Genomic DNA, 18765 nt, shown 5'->3' on the forward strand with positions numbered 1-18765 from the left:
AGCGTTTTCCTCATGCCTCTGGACACGAGGCAGGCGTCCACGTTTGACGGTTTTAAAGTGAAGCTAAGGCACATTTGTTTGCATGTTTTTACACATCTCATTTATCATGTTGTGGTTTTTAGGTAGATGGAACACCATGGCTAATGCCTATTTTACTTCATGATTGTTTTAGACTACTAGTTTTGGTAGTGTTAATTTAATGAAATGTGTACTTTTTCTGAAACGAGTGTATTTACTGACAGCTGTACTGCACTTTGATGGAAAGCACTTTTTAAATGAATGTATTATTATTATTTATTATGAACTTCTTCCTGTTGGACTTGGCTACTGTAGCCGTTGGGAATGGTGGGTTTAGCTGTTGGTGAGGGTTAGTCTTATAAATAACCAAATAATTCCATGTAAATAATGTAAAGTTTAAAGCATTATAAACATAATTACACGCTTGTCCTTATGGAGCTGACTGTTCTGAAAATCAGCCTGAAACTGCAGAGCTGATGTGATTTTCCTCCTGGTCTGAAACACGGAGTATATGCAGGTCCTTAAAAAGTCTTAAATGTGCTTTTCCAAATTTAAGGCCTTAAAAATCCTTAAAAATGACAAATAATCCTTAAATAGTTTCCAAAGGTCTTAAATTACCAAAGACCCAACAAACAAGAATCCTTTATTTCTATAAAATTCTCGTGAATTTCTAGTTGGTGGTCAGCATGTTTTGTGTACGATGTTGGCGTGAGCGGAACCGTACACGTTCGGTCGGTTGTGAAAGGGGGCTATTTTTAGATGAGCACGCTAGTGGGAGTTTGCGCCATGGGGAAGTGCAACATTAATGGTAACTGGATGGCTAATCCAACGTTCACGACGTGGTTAGCACCGGATCCAGGCAATAGCTGGAAATTATAGCTTAAATTTAATTTAAAAAATAGCTTAAATTTGGTCAAAGTGGCCTTAAAAAGGTCTTAAATAGTCTTAAATGTGGCTCCCTTAAACCTGCGGATACCCTGGAAACAGCTGAGCTGCATCTGGATGCTGTCGACCTGGACCTGTGCAGCTTTGACTCGTCACCAGCAGAGACGTCCCGGGTGTTCTCTAGTCTGCGCATGTCTAGCGTTGTAATTCTCTGAGCCTCTGCTGCGTTTCCTGAATAATTGATTTCTTATCAGAGACATCACTGAGCTGAATGACTCGACGGGAGGAGACGTTTGCTCATGAGTAGGATGTAAAGTTGAATTTATTTCTGGGTAGAAGAATCTAAAGATCACTTTGTTGCCTAAAGGTGAGAGGCAGACTGTAGTGTTTTTGCCTGTGTGTTCTAACACACCCGTTTAGATTCATTTAAAGATTGAATGATTAATAATTAGGGGCGAGTCCTTTTGACTGACAGGTAGCAGATGAGTCGTCAGCGCTGGCGGCTTCCCCTCCTGTTTGCTCCAGGGAAGGCCTCAGCCGCATCCTCAGACTAAACGCATTACAGCCTAGAAGGCAGAGGGTAGCAGCTAAACCGCCGTTTTCTGGCTAAAAACGCCCGCCTGGTAGTTTGTAGCAACATCAGCTCAGCGTGTTGGGTGTAAATCTTTTGCCCTCACCCTCACAGCCCTGCTCTCAGCTCCATTTTCGTATTTTCTGGGAGTGATTAGATGCATGATGCAGCCAAGATGGAGGTGGAGGGACCTGCCCGTTAAACTTAAAGTCAAAGTCCCGCTAGCTTTCAAACTGGTGTGTGAAATTCGTTTTCTGCATATGACCCATCCCCTGGGGGAGCGGTGAGCTGCAGACACAGCTGCGCCCGGAAACCGTTTGGTGGTCTAACCCCCCCAATCCAATCCCTTAATGCCGAGTGTCAAGCAGAGAGGCGTTGGGTCCCATTTTTTTATGACTCAACTTTGGATTTGAACCCACATTCTGCCAATCTCAGGGCGGACGCTCGTAGGCCACTGAGCTGGCTAGGGTTAGTTTACCCACATGCGCCCAAAACGGCTACAACTCCATGTGTCCTCTAAGGTGGTGGGCCTTTTAGACTGGATGGAATGAAGGATGAGATGTTGCTCTGGTTCGTCCTCCTGAGAGAGAGGAAACACCCATCCATCTTTTAACCGCCTCCTCAGAGAGGCATGTCTAATACATTATACATGACCCCCCACCCCCACATATACCACCCCCCAAGCCTCTCACACCCACTCACTGCATAATGCTGGTGTTGCTCTTAGTGAAACAGTGTTTTTGTGTAAGAAATAAGACTTTGTGCTCTGTTGGTTAGGTCTTAATGGTGTAGGAACAGAACTGTCTCTCCGTCTCTCTCGCCCCACCCTGGTTCTTCATGCATGGATTATAAATGTTTTGGGACACAAAGTAAAAGCTGAACTCATCGGACTGCTGAACGTGTTCTTCCAGCTCTCCTCGTGGCGGCTCGTTTACACGACTTCTGTCGCACCGTTAAAGAAATCATCAACGTGGTTAAAGTCTGTGAGACGACACTGAGAAAAAGGTGGGGACACCTTCACCAACTGTACAACTGGGTGTTCAGTGCTTTCTTATTCTGTAAAGTATGTGTGTGTATTCTCTATTTTGAATCAGACTGATAGAGTTTGAAGACACACCAACCAGCCATCTGACTATTGAGGAGTTCATGAGAGTGGACCTGGAACAGGAATGCAACCCGCCATGCTTTACTAACGGATTAAAGAAGATAAAAGCCCAACAGGTCGGTGCTACTTCATCACTTAAAAGAGAAACAAAATAAAATATGTTTATTCATGTCAATGTTGAGATCTGCTGTCATTCACTGCCTTCGTGCCGTGCTCTGTAGGCCAGGCCACGCCTCCTTTACAAGCTAACCGGTAGTGTGGGTGAAATGAGTCTCCGCCCATGGTGTGACTCACACTTTAAGATGACTTCTGACCAACTTGCTTTGGACACTTAATTTGTTCATATAAGTTTCTCACACTGAAAATACACAAACGTTTATTTAAAAATGTAAAGTAAAATAAGGAAATTAAGAATTAAATGTAAAAAAAAAAACAATTACAGACCATATTAGAACAGAATGGGATGGACTTTATTAATGCTACAGTGGGGAAATTCACTCGTTACAGCAGCACACACATTTAGAGCGTTCTGGTTTACATTTGGGATGTCTCAGTCTTCACTGAAGGAGCTGTCCATGGGCTCCACTATGGAATACAGTGAGTGGGAGAGGTTTTCCAAAATGGAGGTCATCTTTGCCACCATTCTCCTCTCACACATCTCAGCTGAATCCAGTGGGCAGCCCCGAGCCGAGCAGGCCTTTTTAACTAGCTTCGTGTCTTGGTCAGAGCTGCTTGCACCCCAGCGGACCACTTCAGGATGAATACCAGAGCCAACCACAGAGCTACAGAAGGATTATGGCGGATGGGAATGAACTCCAAAGGACCTCAGCCTCCTCAGGAGGCGGAGGCGGCTTTGGCTCTTCGTATACAGGATCTGTGTTGTTGGACCAGTTCAGTTCACTGTTGAGGTGATCACCCAGGTACTGTAGCTTCCTCAGACCACACTTCTTCTGTGGAGGTTCCCTTTTCACCCGGGGTGTGTATTCTGGGATCAGACGTATGAGACTGTAATCAGAGCAGCTGAGTGGTGGGAGTGGGATGGAGGTGTGTGCATTTTTTGACATTAGCATGCAGCAGGTCGGTTGTCTTATTGTCTCTGGTGCGGTGCTTCACATATTGGGTTAAAGAGGGGAGAATGGAGGCGAGTGAGGCGACGCCAAGAGCTGATCCCTGTATGGAGCTGGATGAATTTCCCAGTGCGTTCCCAGAAAGTTCCAAAAGCTTTAAAAAAAATTCAACACAAACGACACAAAAGCACTCGTGTGGAGGGCGCGGGTGTGAGAACATACGTCCACCTTAAGGGCATTTAAAACTCGCCACACAAGACGAGCAAAGATTAAAAAGAGGAGTAAAGAAGTGCGAGCTGCTGGCTGCCGCTCATGCCGCGCCATGATGTACATAAATCATGCCCTAATCCATAAGGTACATCATCTCAAACGGACGGATTTATTCTAACATAGCAGTTGTCTCTGTTCTTATTTCTGAGATGGGCGATCCTGTTGTCTCTGATCTCGGGTCTGATTCTGGTTTGTGTCTCTTTCCAGTTGGAGCTACAGCTGACGAAACAGATCGATGATGTTGAAGGTATGAATGTAAATAATCAGACTTTTCAAATGAATTCTCTAGGAACATTTAAAACCAGTTTATTAAACAGCCTGAGGAGCCTAAAAGGGCCTCTTCACATGTATTGAACTTTGTGTTTCCGTACAAATCAGTCAGACTTGGCTTCTCCTTCTTTGCTGTTGCCAGATGAACTTCTGGGCTACCAGGATGAGATAGATGCGGAGCTGGAGAGCTGCAGACCCAAGTTGAGAGGGGTGTACGCTGCTTATGCTAAGGAGGGTGAGTGGGGTCAGAGGTCGTCCTGGACCTTGTTATTGTTGCTGATGTGGGGGGTTAGGGGTTTAGAGCTAAAGTTCACTCTGGTGAAACGTCTTCTCCCCTGGGGGAGCGGTGAGCTGCAGACACGACTGCACTCGGGAACCATTTGGTGGTTTAACCCTCCAACCAAACCCCTTCATGCTGAGCGTGAAGCAGAGAGGTCCTATTTCTAAGGTCTTGGAAACCGTGGATTTGAACCCACCATCTCCCAGTCTCAGGGCGGACACCACTAGGCCACTGAGCTGGTTTCTCCAGAGTCCTCAAGCACAATTAGTGGTGGGCCAAATCATACCATTCACCGTAATACTGCTGAACTTTCTTGACCAGATGAAACTGAACATCCATCATGAGATGGTAATGAAATGATTTGATTGCATCTATTATGCAGAGGATTGTGCTCACATGGGTCATGCAGCATGGATCTACTGGAATCTCACAGTATCCACATATGGGCGAGTAATGAGTGATACAAGGTAGTTTCTGAGGTATTTTGTCCACTGCAGACCCCCATACTCATTGCTTTAAGAGGAAAATGTAAGCGCTGCTACTCCCCTTGAAAAAGTTGTCAGCTGCCGTTTACTGAAAGAGTTTTTTTCTGTTATTTTGGAGCTTTTGACTGATAAACGGCTAGAAGAAGTACCGATATGCATCGTATGCTAGAAACAAGTTATAGTACGCTGAGAGTGTTGACACAATAGCAGTTTCCTTAAAAACCTGTGGTGCTCTTTTTAACATTAATTAGGCAGACTGGATTTGTATTCCAGATATCTATAGGTCTTCTGTTCCTGGTAGAAACAACGCCCCTGATACCCATGAGAACATTCTTACTAAATGAACCTTTCAGATATCTGAAAGGTTCATTCTAGATCAGGGCTATTCAAGTTCGGCCTTGAGGACCCGTATCCAGCGCACGTAAGTTTCAACCCTGCTTCAACACACCCGATTTCAATCAGCAGGTGATTAACGGGCTTCTGCAGTGCCTGATGAGCTGCTGCACAGGTGACTCAACCACTGAATCAGAAGTGTTGGAGCAGAGAAACCACTAAAACGTGCTGGACACAGGCCCTCGAGGCCCGGACTTTAATGGCCCTGTTCTAGATGGTAAGAATCATTCAAAAATCTTTGACATTATAGATAATAAAGAACATAACTGCATCATAGAGCATAAAAGTAATGTTGTAGTTATTTGGCTAGGTAACTAATTACTTTCAGAATCCATTATAGTCGATGGGGTCTGTGATGCGGACGTTTTCGGGTGCGTCCCAGAAGCGGCTCGCCACACTGCTAAAGACAGGATCAGGTGCTATTTTTGCCACGGACCGCTTCTGGGACACGACAGTTTCTGCAGTTTAACATAGAACTAGAAAGGAAATCACATTATTTCAGTTTAAAACCCCTGGTAATTTTCAAAATAAAAGACTATTGCAGTGATGCGATTTCATGTCTGTGTAGATTCCACCGACAGAAGACAATTAATGAAACGATCTGTATAAAACTGACCCAGAAGTTGTAGCCCGTCTGTGCCTACAGTATTTATTTTTCACTCTCATAGTGGATTTGGATAGTGAATCCTGACCGACTACAGCGAAATCCACTGACGCATCCATGCTGCTCAGTACCAAGGTAACTGATCTCAGTTGAACCAATAAGCCAGCAGAGCTGCTGTTGAACGTGAGCGTGCGGAATTTGCTAAACTACGTGACTCAATTTGAGGAACAAGGTAGAAACCAGCTGCTGCTATTTATTTGTTGTTGATGTTTATAGAAACTAAATCTGTCTGCTGGGCTTCAGGCCCAGGGCAGAGTTATAGACCTCAGACCGACTAGATCATGACCTGTTATTAATAATATCACGTGTTCTTTACACTAATCAGAAAAATATGTAATGGACATCCAAACCATAGAAATTAAATAAAATAAACATTACAATTAACAATGACTAATATTCTATTTTATTTTATTTTTTTAAAGTTTATTTTCATTTATTCACAAATAAAAACAAAACACAAAACAGGCTTGCAAAAATAAAAAATGAAAGCGGAGCAGAAAGAAGTAAAACTTATGTTATATTTTCCATCCATCCATTTTCGGAACCCGTTTTGTCCACGCGGGGTGGGGGTGGGGGGTGGGTGGGTGTGGGGGGGCTGGTGCCTATCTCCAGCAGTCACCGGGCAACCAGGCGGGGTACACCCTGGACAGAGAGCCAGTCCATGGCAGGGCAACACCGAGACACACAGGACAAACAATCATGCACACACACACACACACACTCACACCTAAGGACAATTTGGACAGACCAATCAACCTAACAGTCATGTTTTTGCACTGTGGGAGGAAGCCGGAGGACCCGGAGAGAATCCACGCATGCACAGGGAGAACATGCAACCTCCATGCAGAAAGATCCCAGGCTGGGAAGCGAACCCAGGACCTTTAAGCTACAAGGCAACAGCTCTAACCACTGCGTCACTGCGCAGCCGATGTTATATTTTCCCCTTAACTAAAATAAATACAAATGACAACAAAGTTATAATAGTTAAAAATGTCTGACCTGGTTTACTGTTTTAACTTTGGCAAAAAATGGAGAGAAAACAAATACACACGCAAAAATATTTAATTTTTTCTTACATTAACTCATTCACTGCCAGCCATTTCCTGATCAGTAAAGCCCTTCGCTGCCAGCGTTTCTCGCCCTTTTTACGTTTTTTTTAAGAGTCACAGACTGTTGCGCGCTAGGATGATGTCAACACCCAAACAACCAAAACAAAGAGGAGACTCACCTCCTGCATCAGGAAGAATCCGCGCGTTTCGAGCGTTATCCGTTCTTTCATAATCTGTTGTTGAATAGTGATCGGCAGAAGCTTTTCCGGTTCGCGCCTCACATTTTTTTACAGCAGCGACCCAAAACGATCTCCTAACACATGGATTTTCTACTTCCTGATCATGTGACGTGTGACGTATGCGGATGCAGATCGGCTTCAGAACTGAGATGTTTTTTTCTCTCGGCGCGGGGGCTCGTCCGACGCCGACAGGCGCGCAGACAGGGTGGGGGACGGGGGGGATCTGTCCCCCCAGATTCAAATTGACCCCGATCCGTCCCCCCCCAACTAAGGCCAGAAAGAAAACAAAATCAGAGGTTTAGCGCTTGAAGCTCCTTTTTCCAATTACATTGAATGCAGCATGACGTAAACAAACACCGACTCCAGAGGCGCCAAAGTGGTTGCTGCTAGGATGCAGGATGAAGCGAAAAAGGCAACGATTACTGCGTATTTAAAAAAGACCAACAGTGTAAGTAGGCGGGACCGATCTGTCTGTTTATGCATGTTGGTTCTAGTTTCAGTACGTTGTTGTTGGTGTTGGGACTTACTCGTTATAAGCGCCAAAGCCTCATTGCTGACTTTAACAAGTCTCATCTACAAATGTGATCCCTCATGAAATTACTACTTTACACCAGAAGATAGTGGAGATGTGGAACCTTCAGGCTGAGCAAAGTTTGGGAGTTTTTAGAGTTTGAAAATCGCCTCCCGCCGTAAGGCTCCCAGTCGGGGAGAGGAGGAGATGCGTGCAGCATGAAGAGCGCAAATATTAGATAAAACGTACAATTGCCAGCAGGTCTGGTCTTTGTTGACTTTGTCTGGTCATGACTGACTCTGATTATGAAGCAGAATATTGACTCTGATGAAGAAATTCACTCATCCAGCCGGGAAGATTGACGCTGCTGCAGCATCAGACAGCTGGTGCTGCACGAGAGGTGTGGAGTTTACAAGCTCCAAACGTTGGGTTTGATGTTGGTTTAACCTTCTCTGGGACGTGATGGATGTAGAAATGATGGTAAAACACCGCTAACGTGACAGACGTAGCGACAATGTAAAAAAAAAATTAAAAACCGTAAAAAAGAGGCAGATGCCGATGCGTTAAGTATGGAAGTCAAGTGTGCCACATAATCATAAAAAAGTAAAACATACAATTTAAAAATAGATTTATATATACATTTATATTTATATATAAATAAAAACTTTCATGGCTGTTAAAATGAAGAGTCGGAGTACCCGGCCCGGAGGGTTACCGGGGTCCCACCCTGGAGCCAGGCCTGGGGTTGGGGCCCGTGAGCGAGCGCCTGGTGGCCGGGCTTTCGCCCATGGGGCCCGGCCGGGCCCAGCCCGAACCGGATACATGGGCTCGTCCAACTGTGGACCCACCACCCGCAGGAGGAACATGAAGGGTCCGGTGCAATGCGAATCGGGTGGCAGACCAAGGCGGGAGCCTTGGCGGTCCAATCCCTGGACAAGAAAACTAGTTTTTGGGACATGGAACGTCACCTCGCTGGCGGGGAAGGAGCCGGAGCTTGTGGCAGAGGTTGAGCGGTACCGGCTAGATATAGCCGGACTCACCTCGACACATTGCATTGGCTCTGGAACCCGAGACCTGGAGAGGGGTTGGACACTCTACTTTGCTGGAGTTGCTCCGGGTGAGAGGCGGAGGGCTGGGGTTGGCTTTTTGTTAGCCCCGAGACTCTCTGCCTGTGTGTTGGGGTTTACCCCGGGGGTCAAGAGGGTAGCTTCCTTGCGCCTTCGGGTCGGGGAACGGGTCCTGACTGTTGTTTGTGCTTATGGGCCAAATATCAGTTCAGAGTACCCACCCTTTTTGGAGTCCCTGGGACGAGTGCTAGATAGTGCTCCATCAGGGGACTCCATTGTCCTGCTGGGGGACTTCAGTGCTCACGTGGGCAATGACAGCTTGACCTGGAGGGGTGTGATTGGGAGGAATGGCCCACCTAATCTGAACTCGAGCGGTGTTTTGTTATTGGACTTCTGTGCAAGCCGCAGTTTGGCCATAACGAACACCATGTTCGAACATAAGGATGCCCACCGGTACACTTGGTACCAGGGCAGCCTAGGTCACAGGTCGATGATAGATTTTGTAGTCGTATCATCTGACCTGCGGCCGTATGTTTTGGACACCCGAGTGAAGAGAGGGGCGGAACTGTCAACTGATCACCACCTGGTGGTGAGTTGGATCAGATGGCAAGGGAACATGCCGCGTAGACCTGGCAGACCCAAACGCATAGTGAGGGTCTGCTGGGAACGCCTGGCAGAAGAACCTGTCAAGACGGTCTTCAACTCCCACCTCCGGCAGAGCTTTGACCACGTCCCGAGAGCAGTGGGGGACATTGAGTCCGAGTGGGCCTTGTTCCACTCTGCGATTGTCGAGGCGGCTGTTGCTAGCTGTGGCCGTAAGGTGGCCGGTGCCAGTCGTGGTGGCAACCCCCGTACCCGCTGGTGGACACCAGAGGTTCGGGGAGCCGTCAGGCTGAAGAAGGAGGCCTACAGGGCGTGGCTGGTCTGTGGGTCTCCGGAGGCAGCAGACAGGTACCGGATAGCCAAGCGGGGTGCAGCAGTGGCAGTTGCCGAGGCAAAATCTCGGGCGTGGGAGGAGTTTTGGTGAGGCCATGGAGAAAGACTATCGATCGGCTCCAAAGAGGTTCTGGCAAACTGTCCGGCGCCTCAGGAGAGGAAGGCAGCAACTCGCTCACACTGTTTACAGTGGGGATGGGGAGCTGCTGACGTCAACTGAGGCTATAGTCGGACGGTGGAAGGAATACTTTGAGGAGCTCCTCAATCCCACCAATGCGCATTCCGAGGAGGAACCAGAGCTGGGAGGCCTGGGGATGGACTGTCCGATCTCGGGCGCAGAAGTTGCTGAGGTAGTCAAACAACTACACAGCGGCGGAGCCCCGGGGGCGGATGAGGTTCGTCCTGGGTATCTCAAGGCTATGGATGTTGTAGGGCTGTCATGGTTGACACGTCTCTACAACATTGCGTGGTCATCGGGGGCAGTTCCTAGGGAGTGGCAGACCGGGGTGGTGGTCCCCATCTTTAAGAAGGGTGACCTGAGGGTGTGTTCCAACTATAGGGGGATCACACTCCTCAGCCTCCCTGGAAAGGTCTACTCCAAGGTACTGGAGAGGAGGGTCCGATCGATAGTTGAATCTCAGATAGAGGAGGAGCAATGTGGTTTTCGTCCTGGCCGTGGAACTGTGGACCAGCTCTATACCCTTGCAAGGGTGATGGAGGGGGCATGGGAGTTTGCCCAACCAATCCACATGTGTTTTGTGGATTTGGAGAAGGCTTATGACCGTGTCCCCAGGGGCACCCTGTGGGGGACGCTCCAGGAGTATGGGGTGGGTGGCTTTCTGTTAAGGGCCATTCAGTCCCTTTACCAGAGGAGCGTGAGTTTGGTCCGCATAGCCGGTAGTATGTCGGACCTGTTCCCAGTGAGGGTTGGACTCCGCCAGGGCTGCCCTTTGTCACCGGTTCTGTTCATCACTTTTATGGACAGAATTTCTAGACGCAGCCGTGGTGTGGAGTGTGTCGAGTTTGGTGGCAGGAGAATCTCGTCTCTGCTTTTTGCGGATGATGTGGTCCTCCTAGCTTCATCCAGCTCTGACCTTCAGCTCTTGCTGGGTAGGTTCGCGGCCGAATGTGAAGCGGCTGGGATGAGGATCAGCACCTCCAAATCTGAGACCATGGTTCTCGACCGGAAAAGGGTGGCTTGCCACCTCCGGGTCGGGGGAGAGGTCCTACCTCAAGTGGAGGAGTTTAAGTATCTCGGGGTCTTGTTCACGAGTGAGGGTAGGAGGGATCGGGAGATCGACAGGCGGATTGGTTCGGCGTCTGCAGTGATGCGGACGCTGAGCCGATCTGTCGTGGGGAAGAGGGAGCTGAGCCAGAAAGCCAGGCTCTCGATTTACCGGTCGATCTACGTCCCAATCCTCACCTATGGTCATGAGCTTTGGGTAATGACCGAAAGAACGAGATCGCGGATACAAGCGGCCGAAATGAGTTTCCTCCGTAGGGTGGCCGGGCTCAGCCTTAGAGATAAGGTGAGGAGCTCGGACATTCGGGAGGGACTCGGAGTAGAACCGCTGCTCCTCCGGATCGAAAGGAGCCAGTTGAGGTGGTTTGGGCATCTGGTCAGGATGCCTCCTGGACGCCTCCCCGGGGAGGTGTTTCGGGCATGTCCTGCCGGCAGAAGGCCCCCGGGTCGACCCAGGACACGTTGGAGAGGTTACATCTCCAATCTTGTCCGGGAACGCCTTGGGGTCCTGCCGGAGGAGCTGGTGGACAAGGCTGGGGAGAGGACGGCCTGGAGCTCCCTAGTTGGGATGCTGCCCCCGCGACCCGGACCCGGATAAGCGGAGGAAGACGAGACGAGAAATATAATGAAAACATATAAATAACGTAAAAATACGAAGGAACATCTGTTGGTCAGGCTGAAAAGTTTGGGAACCACTGCTCTAAGTGATAAGTGAATTTTGTTTTTTAAATATATTTTATGTGCAGTTTTTTAGGGTTTTTATGTTTTCTGTAAAGATTGGTATGCTGAAAATCATTTATTGTTTTGCATAACGCGTGAGGTTTTGGTCAGTAATTGTTTGGAAGAATAACAAATGACTGAATTAAATAGTGGAGCACCTCTGTCAGCGCGCCCCACGGCAGCTGTGGCTACATCGTAGCTCATCACCATCAGTGTGTGAATTTGTGTGTGAACGGATGAATGATACACTGAAGTGTAAAGCACTTTGGAGTCCTGACTCTGAGAGGCGCTATACAAGTGCGGGTCATTATGGTGTTGATCAGGCAGAGCTTTGTTGCCAGTGTTCCAATATGGTGCATGATGGCCTCAAACACGTATATAAAAGTTAGTTTGTACGTAAACCGTTGGATGAAATTACACAAACTGACTGAGCTCTAGTTAAGGCGCTTGCAATAGTGTGTGTGTGTGTGTGTGTGTGTGTGTGTGTGTGTGTATGTGTACGTGTGTGTGTTTGTGTGTGTGTGTGTGCGCGTGTGTGTGTGCGCGCGCGTGTGTGTGTGTGTGTGTGCGTGTGCGTGTACGTGTGTGTGTGTGTATGTGTACGTGTGTGTGTGTGCGTGTGCGTGTACGTGTGTGTGTGTGTGTGTGTATGTGTACGTGTGTGTGTGTGTGTGTGTGTGTGTGTGTGTGCATGTGTACGTGTGTGTGTGTGTGTGTGTGTGTGTGTGTGTGTGTGTGTGTGTGTGTGTGCATGTGTTTGGGGGAGGGTACATTGGAACTTTGTCCCCTCCAGCTTGAAAATCCTATCTGCGCCCCTGGACGCCGACACAGTAAAAACATGCAGATGACGACTTTAGTTTTCAGTGAATGAGTTAATGAAAGGAGAAAACAATCACAATAAAACAAAACAACAAACAAAACAAAACAAAAACAAAAGATCAGTTGTCTGTGAATACTTTTTTATATTTGATGCTGTCCAGCTTAAGCAGACATCTGCTTATGCGACAGAGCTGAGTTGTGGGGAAAATATTCAGACTTTTAAAATCTAATTTTCCATCACGTGCTGTGGGTTTAGTGTATTTATTAACTTATTATTACTTATAAAATCATAAATAACAGGTCACTGCACTCTGGGCATAGAAAGGGTTTCAAGGAGCTAAAGCTTGTTGGCAGCAGCTCACCTGTTCCTTCCACGCTGACAGGAGACATCCTCTCAGCAGCAGCAGGTGATCTACAGAGACGTGACTCAACACCGACCCGAAAAAACCATCAAAAAACGCAGACCAGACCGGCCCACCAGGAATTTTCCCAGCCTGGTCCTGGTTACCCCCGCCGTCCCCGTTAGACAGAAGCTGCTCATTGTGACACCAGAGCTGGGCTCTGTTTGTACAACTTAATTCTACAAAGTTTTCATAAACAAACACACAACTTGGTTCTGTGGCTCCGCTGTTATTAAACACAGGAAATGCAGACTGAAATATCATTGCATCATCGCTTTGGCGCCCCCTCCAGCCTGGCGCCCATATGCGTTTTTTACACTGCATACCCACTTCTTGCGCCACTGATGGCAGGGTTTGCACTGACTGGAAATTTCCCATATTTGACGTTTATTTTGACGGAGAAACTTCACAGATGTTGGTCGTTTTGAAAGAATTACCCTGACGCATTCAGATGCACTGACATTTTAATCATCACGCACATCACAGAGGTAGCTAAATCCCGAAAAGATTCCCATCAGAACGTCTGAGCATTTTACACTGAGCTCAGCGCAGCTCGCTGTCAGCGCCAAGGGCGGAAATCCCATTTCAATTTTGGGGTGGGGGTGGTGGGGTTGGGGGGTGGGGGGGTGTGTGGGTGGGGGTGGGGGGGCAACAAACAGTAAAACTTCAGAGAGTAATTTTTGGGGGGGGCATGAAAACAATGCTCTCTACATACAACACTGTATGTCCTTGTAAGAGACTGACCTGAGACTCTGTGCCTGTGTCTGACAGGCTCTGGCTGCCTGTGCTCAAGTGACTGGACTTTGCCAAATGAAACCATTTAGAAACAATTTCATTTCCTTCTTACAGATGTCTTTATCAAAATGCAAGTTTCTACTTACTTGACATTCTGGAGCATTAAAAAACGACCTGATGTCTGCCGTTTTTCATTTCTCTGCCATTTCAACTGACCTGGTCTGCTGACAGTTGGACAGCAACACACACACAGACGGGATATTGTCATTAGAACGGAGCTGGAGGATATTGATCAACAACAATATCTTGCCAATTTTGTACATCTCCACAAGCATCCTTTCTTTTTGTTTTCATTTCAATAACAAGACTGTGGCCTAAAACGGAATAAGCAGTTCAGAATAAAGATTTAAAAGTAGATCGTTAATAGTTGAAGCAACATGTCCTGAAATGACACGGCTACTAGCTGACCAGCAGCTACACGTGTGGACGGATGCAAAGCATTAATTTTAAGTACTAAAACATATCTAACTTTTTCACAACAAAGAGAGAGAACATAAAATGTCAAATTAAAATTTTATTAAATCACATGACATGAAAGCTACTAAAATCCAAATAGTTCCATGTTGATATTGGGGTGGTGGACTATAATTTCTCAACAATTAAAAACACATTGTTTTGTATTTGCAGACTAACTTTTACGTTGTGGTTTTAGAAGACAATACAGGTTTACTGATAGCATTTATACATTTACAATAACTTTTGTTGGGGGGGCAACTTTGTGTGAGGGGGGGACGTGCCCCCCCTGGGATCTCCGCCTATGGTCAGCGTGCACGTGAGGTGGAAGAGCTGAGGATGTGGAGAGGGGTTCGGAGCGCGTTGGTTTCAGGCAGCAGCAGAATCAGGACCATGCCGGAAGGTTCCTCTCACTGAAGCGAGTGTTTTCCAAACCCTGTCTCCCACAGAGACTTGTCACTTAGAAACTGTTCCCTGATGATGAAACTTTGGCTGAATAGCGCTTGTTCCTGTCTCTGATGTGGCGATGCATGCATCTGAGGCACCTGAGGTGCGCCTATAGCAGCGGTACCCAACAGGCGCCTCGCGGGCCATGTCCGGAGTGGAAGGAACAGGCGTTCAGGGCTGTTTCATTACACTGTAAGCTTGTGTGGAGAACCGCCAGATTGTTGCTGTGTGGCTGCAGCAGTGGTCTGGTTGTGTTGGTTCACATGGCGGAAAGAATGGCCAAGCTGATGTTTATTACGTTCTCGTATAAAACGGATTCAAACTGATTACACTTAGTCTGGGATGAGAAATCAGGGCTAACTGTGTCGGGAAATGAGTTAGCCTCTCAAAGGACAGCAGACTGTTTTCATGTGAAACAGAGCGACTAATCATATAAAAAACAAGTAAAAAGGGTTTCTTGGTGAACTTGGTCTTTGATGAATATAGTTGGAAATGCAGAATTCAGAAATACCAAAACAAAAGCAGAGTTTGGGAAAAGCTGGAACCATATTCAATTCAATTCAGTAATACTTTATTAATCCCAGAGGGATTAATGACACAGGCCCTCATATTTCTGCCAAATAATTAATGTTTTTAGATGTTATATTGTCACATATGTGGAAGGTTAAAGGGGCAAGTGGATGTGAGCTGCAGCCTGTGGGACCAACAGTCCATTAAACACAAGGTCAATGTATTTGTATTGGACATTTAAAAACCACAGAGCTGCTGACTAAAGTGCAAGATTCAAGTCAGCCAATAAAGTACAAACATTTTATCAATTAAATATAAACAAGAATAAAATATGAATAAATCTGTTGTTTAAACAGCAACACACCCAAAGTATGTGAGATGTTTTAAACCGCTGTCCATCACCGTGTTCTGTCTCCATCAGAAGTATGTGGTGAAGTGTACATAAGTGGACTCGGATGCACTGCTTTGATCCACTGGAGGGCTATTAATACTCATGGGTGCCACATCCATGGCTGGACGTGTTCATCATATCCTGTCTCATCAAAGATGTGGTAGGATCATTCAAGACCTCTACACCAGGGGTGTCAAACTCATTTTAGCTCAGGGGCCACATTGAGGGAAATCTAGTCCCAAGTGGGCCAGACCGGTAAATTAAAAACAACTTCAGATTGTTTTCTTTGTTTTAATACAATCAATATAAAACAAGGCTGGAGCCTGAGGACTGTGTAGTACAAGTACAACACCTGAAGTGTACTTGAAAATTAGAAAAAAAAATTAGAAAATCAATAAATAAGTAAACATTCCTTAGTGATTCAAAGAGCTTACAGATCACATGGCTAGATCAGTTTCATGCAGCACTTAAAAGTATATTTGACTCATTTTACTTTACATCTTTTAGCTTTCACCAGCACATCAACATCAAGTCACATCCTGAGTGGCGGCCAACTTCAGGATGTGATTCAAGTTCTTGTGTGAGTCTTGAGCGCAGCTTTGTTGCATTTATACTCATTACAGAGAAAACTTGCTCACAAAGATAAGTTTATTTTCACTCTACATTGTAAAGTATGAAAATAAAGTTTACACAACCATCTCGCGGGCCGGATTTAACACGTTTGCGGGCCGCATTCGGCCCGCGGGCCGCATATTTGACACCCCTGTTCTACACTATTCAAAGGACAAAGGATAGTTTTCCCTTCCCGAGTGGGGGTTTGGACACTTTTTTTGGCAACTTTTCAACTTTTTAATGGACTGAATTATCCATTTGCCCAATAGCAAGAGAACTGGGACATAGTCCTGAATACATTGTTAAAGGACAATAGGTTTTATTTGTTTGTTTATTGTTCGATTTTATCATTCCTCTAAGAACCCTCTAGGAGAGGGAATTTAGCATTTACCGGTAATTTCTTCATGATGAATTTTATAAACTGTTACATATTTCAATATATTTAATTTATTGAATTGATCGATGTGTGTGTGGTTTAAGGGTTGGAGGTTTCAATGCTCAGATAATGAGCTACTACTGCTAACAACCCAGTATTAGAGTTAAAAAAGAAGAAATAAAAGCAAGAAACTGTAGGAAATTAGATGCATTTGATCCTGCAGCTCCCACAGACACTTAAACCCTGAAGACGTATTCCACGCTGATAGATTTGAATACAGATACTCAGGTTTTTCCAGGGAGCCACGGGTTACAAACGCACCACATTTATTATTTCAGGTCCATCAACAGTCCCTGTTGTCCTCTTGAAACACGAACGTTGATCTGACCGGGTAAACGCATTCGCTTCAAATCCCAAAATACTTTGAGTTCTGTTAGTCTGTTAGATTGATCGCTGTGTGGTCATCTCCATCCGCAGTCTTCATCAAAGTTGTTTTAAAACATGAACAAGTTGAGTTTACATCCTTGTCTGTTGGTGCAGCCAACTGCGCAGCAAGCTGTTACCATTTTACTGTGAAACCAACTAAATAAAAGCGTTAAAAGGCTACAGACTGGCTTGTTTTGACTATTTCCACAGGAGTTTCAACGCGTGTAAACGGACTTTTTACCATCCACCATGGAAAAGGGGGCGGTTCCTTGAGTGGCGTGATGTCACATGTAAATGGTCAATAGCAGCCTGAGCGGGGGCTGGGTGGGCGTGGCCAGCTGTGGCTTGTTTTCTTAACGTGACAGAGCTCTGAAATGGCTCATTCTGGAAGTACTGAAGTTAAGAATAAACATGCCAGAATCACTTTAAGTGAGAGGGATTTTGTGAAAAGAACTTTACAAACATGTTGGGTATTGACCCTGGATCTATTAAGAAAAGGCCTGAATATCTCTCCTTTAATAACATTAATGAAAATGTGAAGGGGCCTCATTTATCAAGCTTGCTTACGCACAAAACTGGGTCGGAAAACTGCGTAAGCAACTTTCCACGCAGACTTTGGGATTTATGAAAGAAAACTTAGCGGAAAAATGTGCGCAACTTTAAGTTGACTAAGGACCTGGCTTACACACATGTTGGACATGGAGATCACCTGCAGTGCTGCTGGTGAGAAGATACAATTATGAAATCCTGCAGCATTATCACTTGTACCGCTTCGTTTTCACACAGAGCAACACACACACACACACACACACACACACACACACACACACACACACACACACACACACACACACACACACACACACACACACACACACACACACAGCCTGAAGTGCAGAATACAGAATGCAGAATATCAGCAGGGGGACAGATTGAGACAGAATGTCATGCGTCTGTGACAGTGTGTGTGTCCTGTCACTGTGACCCGATAGATCATGCGCCCTGGCTACTTGAACAAGGGAGATCTCTGTTTGGCTGACTGATTAGCGTGCGTGACTCTCACCCGGGAGTCTGGGGATCGAATCCTGATCGGATCGTTTTTTTTTTTATATCTGCCACAGATCTCTCTGAAGAACTCACAGCATTGACGGCTTCAGCAACGCTGCGCCACTCTGTGGATTTTCTCTTTATTTGTTTTGCAAAAGTACTTCCTTTCATTTATCCACCTCACCCACAAGTACCTGAATTTCTGCTTTGGTGAAATAGTGCTTCCTTGATCTACGGTCGTGATCGAAATGCTGCAACAGCCGGCTTATGTATATGCATGAGAACCACAAGGCACTTTGCATTGACTATTTATGGCAGTAAGTGGGCGTGGTGAGGGCGGGATGTGACTAAAATGCAGCTGAGAAACATTCTAGATAGTTTCAGATTTATGAAGCGGAGATTGCGTGCAGCTGTGCGTACTCCATGTTTGATAGATCACAAACCTGCTTGGCGTAAGTACATTTTTATTGCTGAGCTTAAGTGCGGTTTTAGTAAGGATTCTACGCCATGTTTGATAAATGAGACCCCTGCCGAGGTAGAAACGGGTGCAAGAATGGTTGTTAAAACACACAGGAGGTGTTAAAATGTGCAAAACACCAACATGTGGTGATGCAAAGAATTTTTCGTGCACACAAGCACACACACGCCACTCACAGGTGAAAATATGCTGCCTGATCAAAAAAACATTGAGAGGAGCCAGTTGAGGTGGTTTGGG

General features: G+C 46.1%; 1 protein-coding gene across 2 annotated transcripts in view; it reads left to right on the forward strand.

The window, feature by feature from the left end:
- The window catches only part of LOC107391633 (transcription factor IIIB 90 kDa subunit), a 133155-nt gene that overhangs the window by 48234 nt on the left and 66156 nt on the right, over window positions 1–18765 (forward strand). For both annotated transcript variants that reach the window (XM_015969023.3, XM_015969022.3), the window contains 4 exons: window positions 2386–2479; window positions 2569–2695; window positions 4124–4163; window positions 4329–4421. In XM_015969023.3, coding sequence (XP_015824509.3) covers window positions 2386–2479; window positions 2569–2695; window positions 4124–4163; window positions 4329–4421 — 354 coding nt within the window. The remainder of the gene's footprint in view (window positions 1–2385; window positions 2480–2568; window positions 2696–4123; window positions 4164–4328; window positions 4422–18765) is intronic.

This window comes from Nothobranchius furzeri, chromosome 18 (assembly GCF_043380555.1).
Source record: "Nothobranchius furzeri strain GRZ-AD chromosome 18, NfurGRZ-RIMD1, whole genome shotgun sequence".
Taxonomy (NCBI): domain Eukaryota; kingdom Metazoa; phylum Chordata; class Actinopteri; order Cyprinodontiformes; family Nothobranchiidae; genus Nothobranchius; species Nothobranchius furzeri.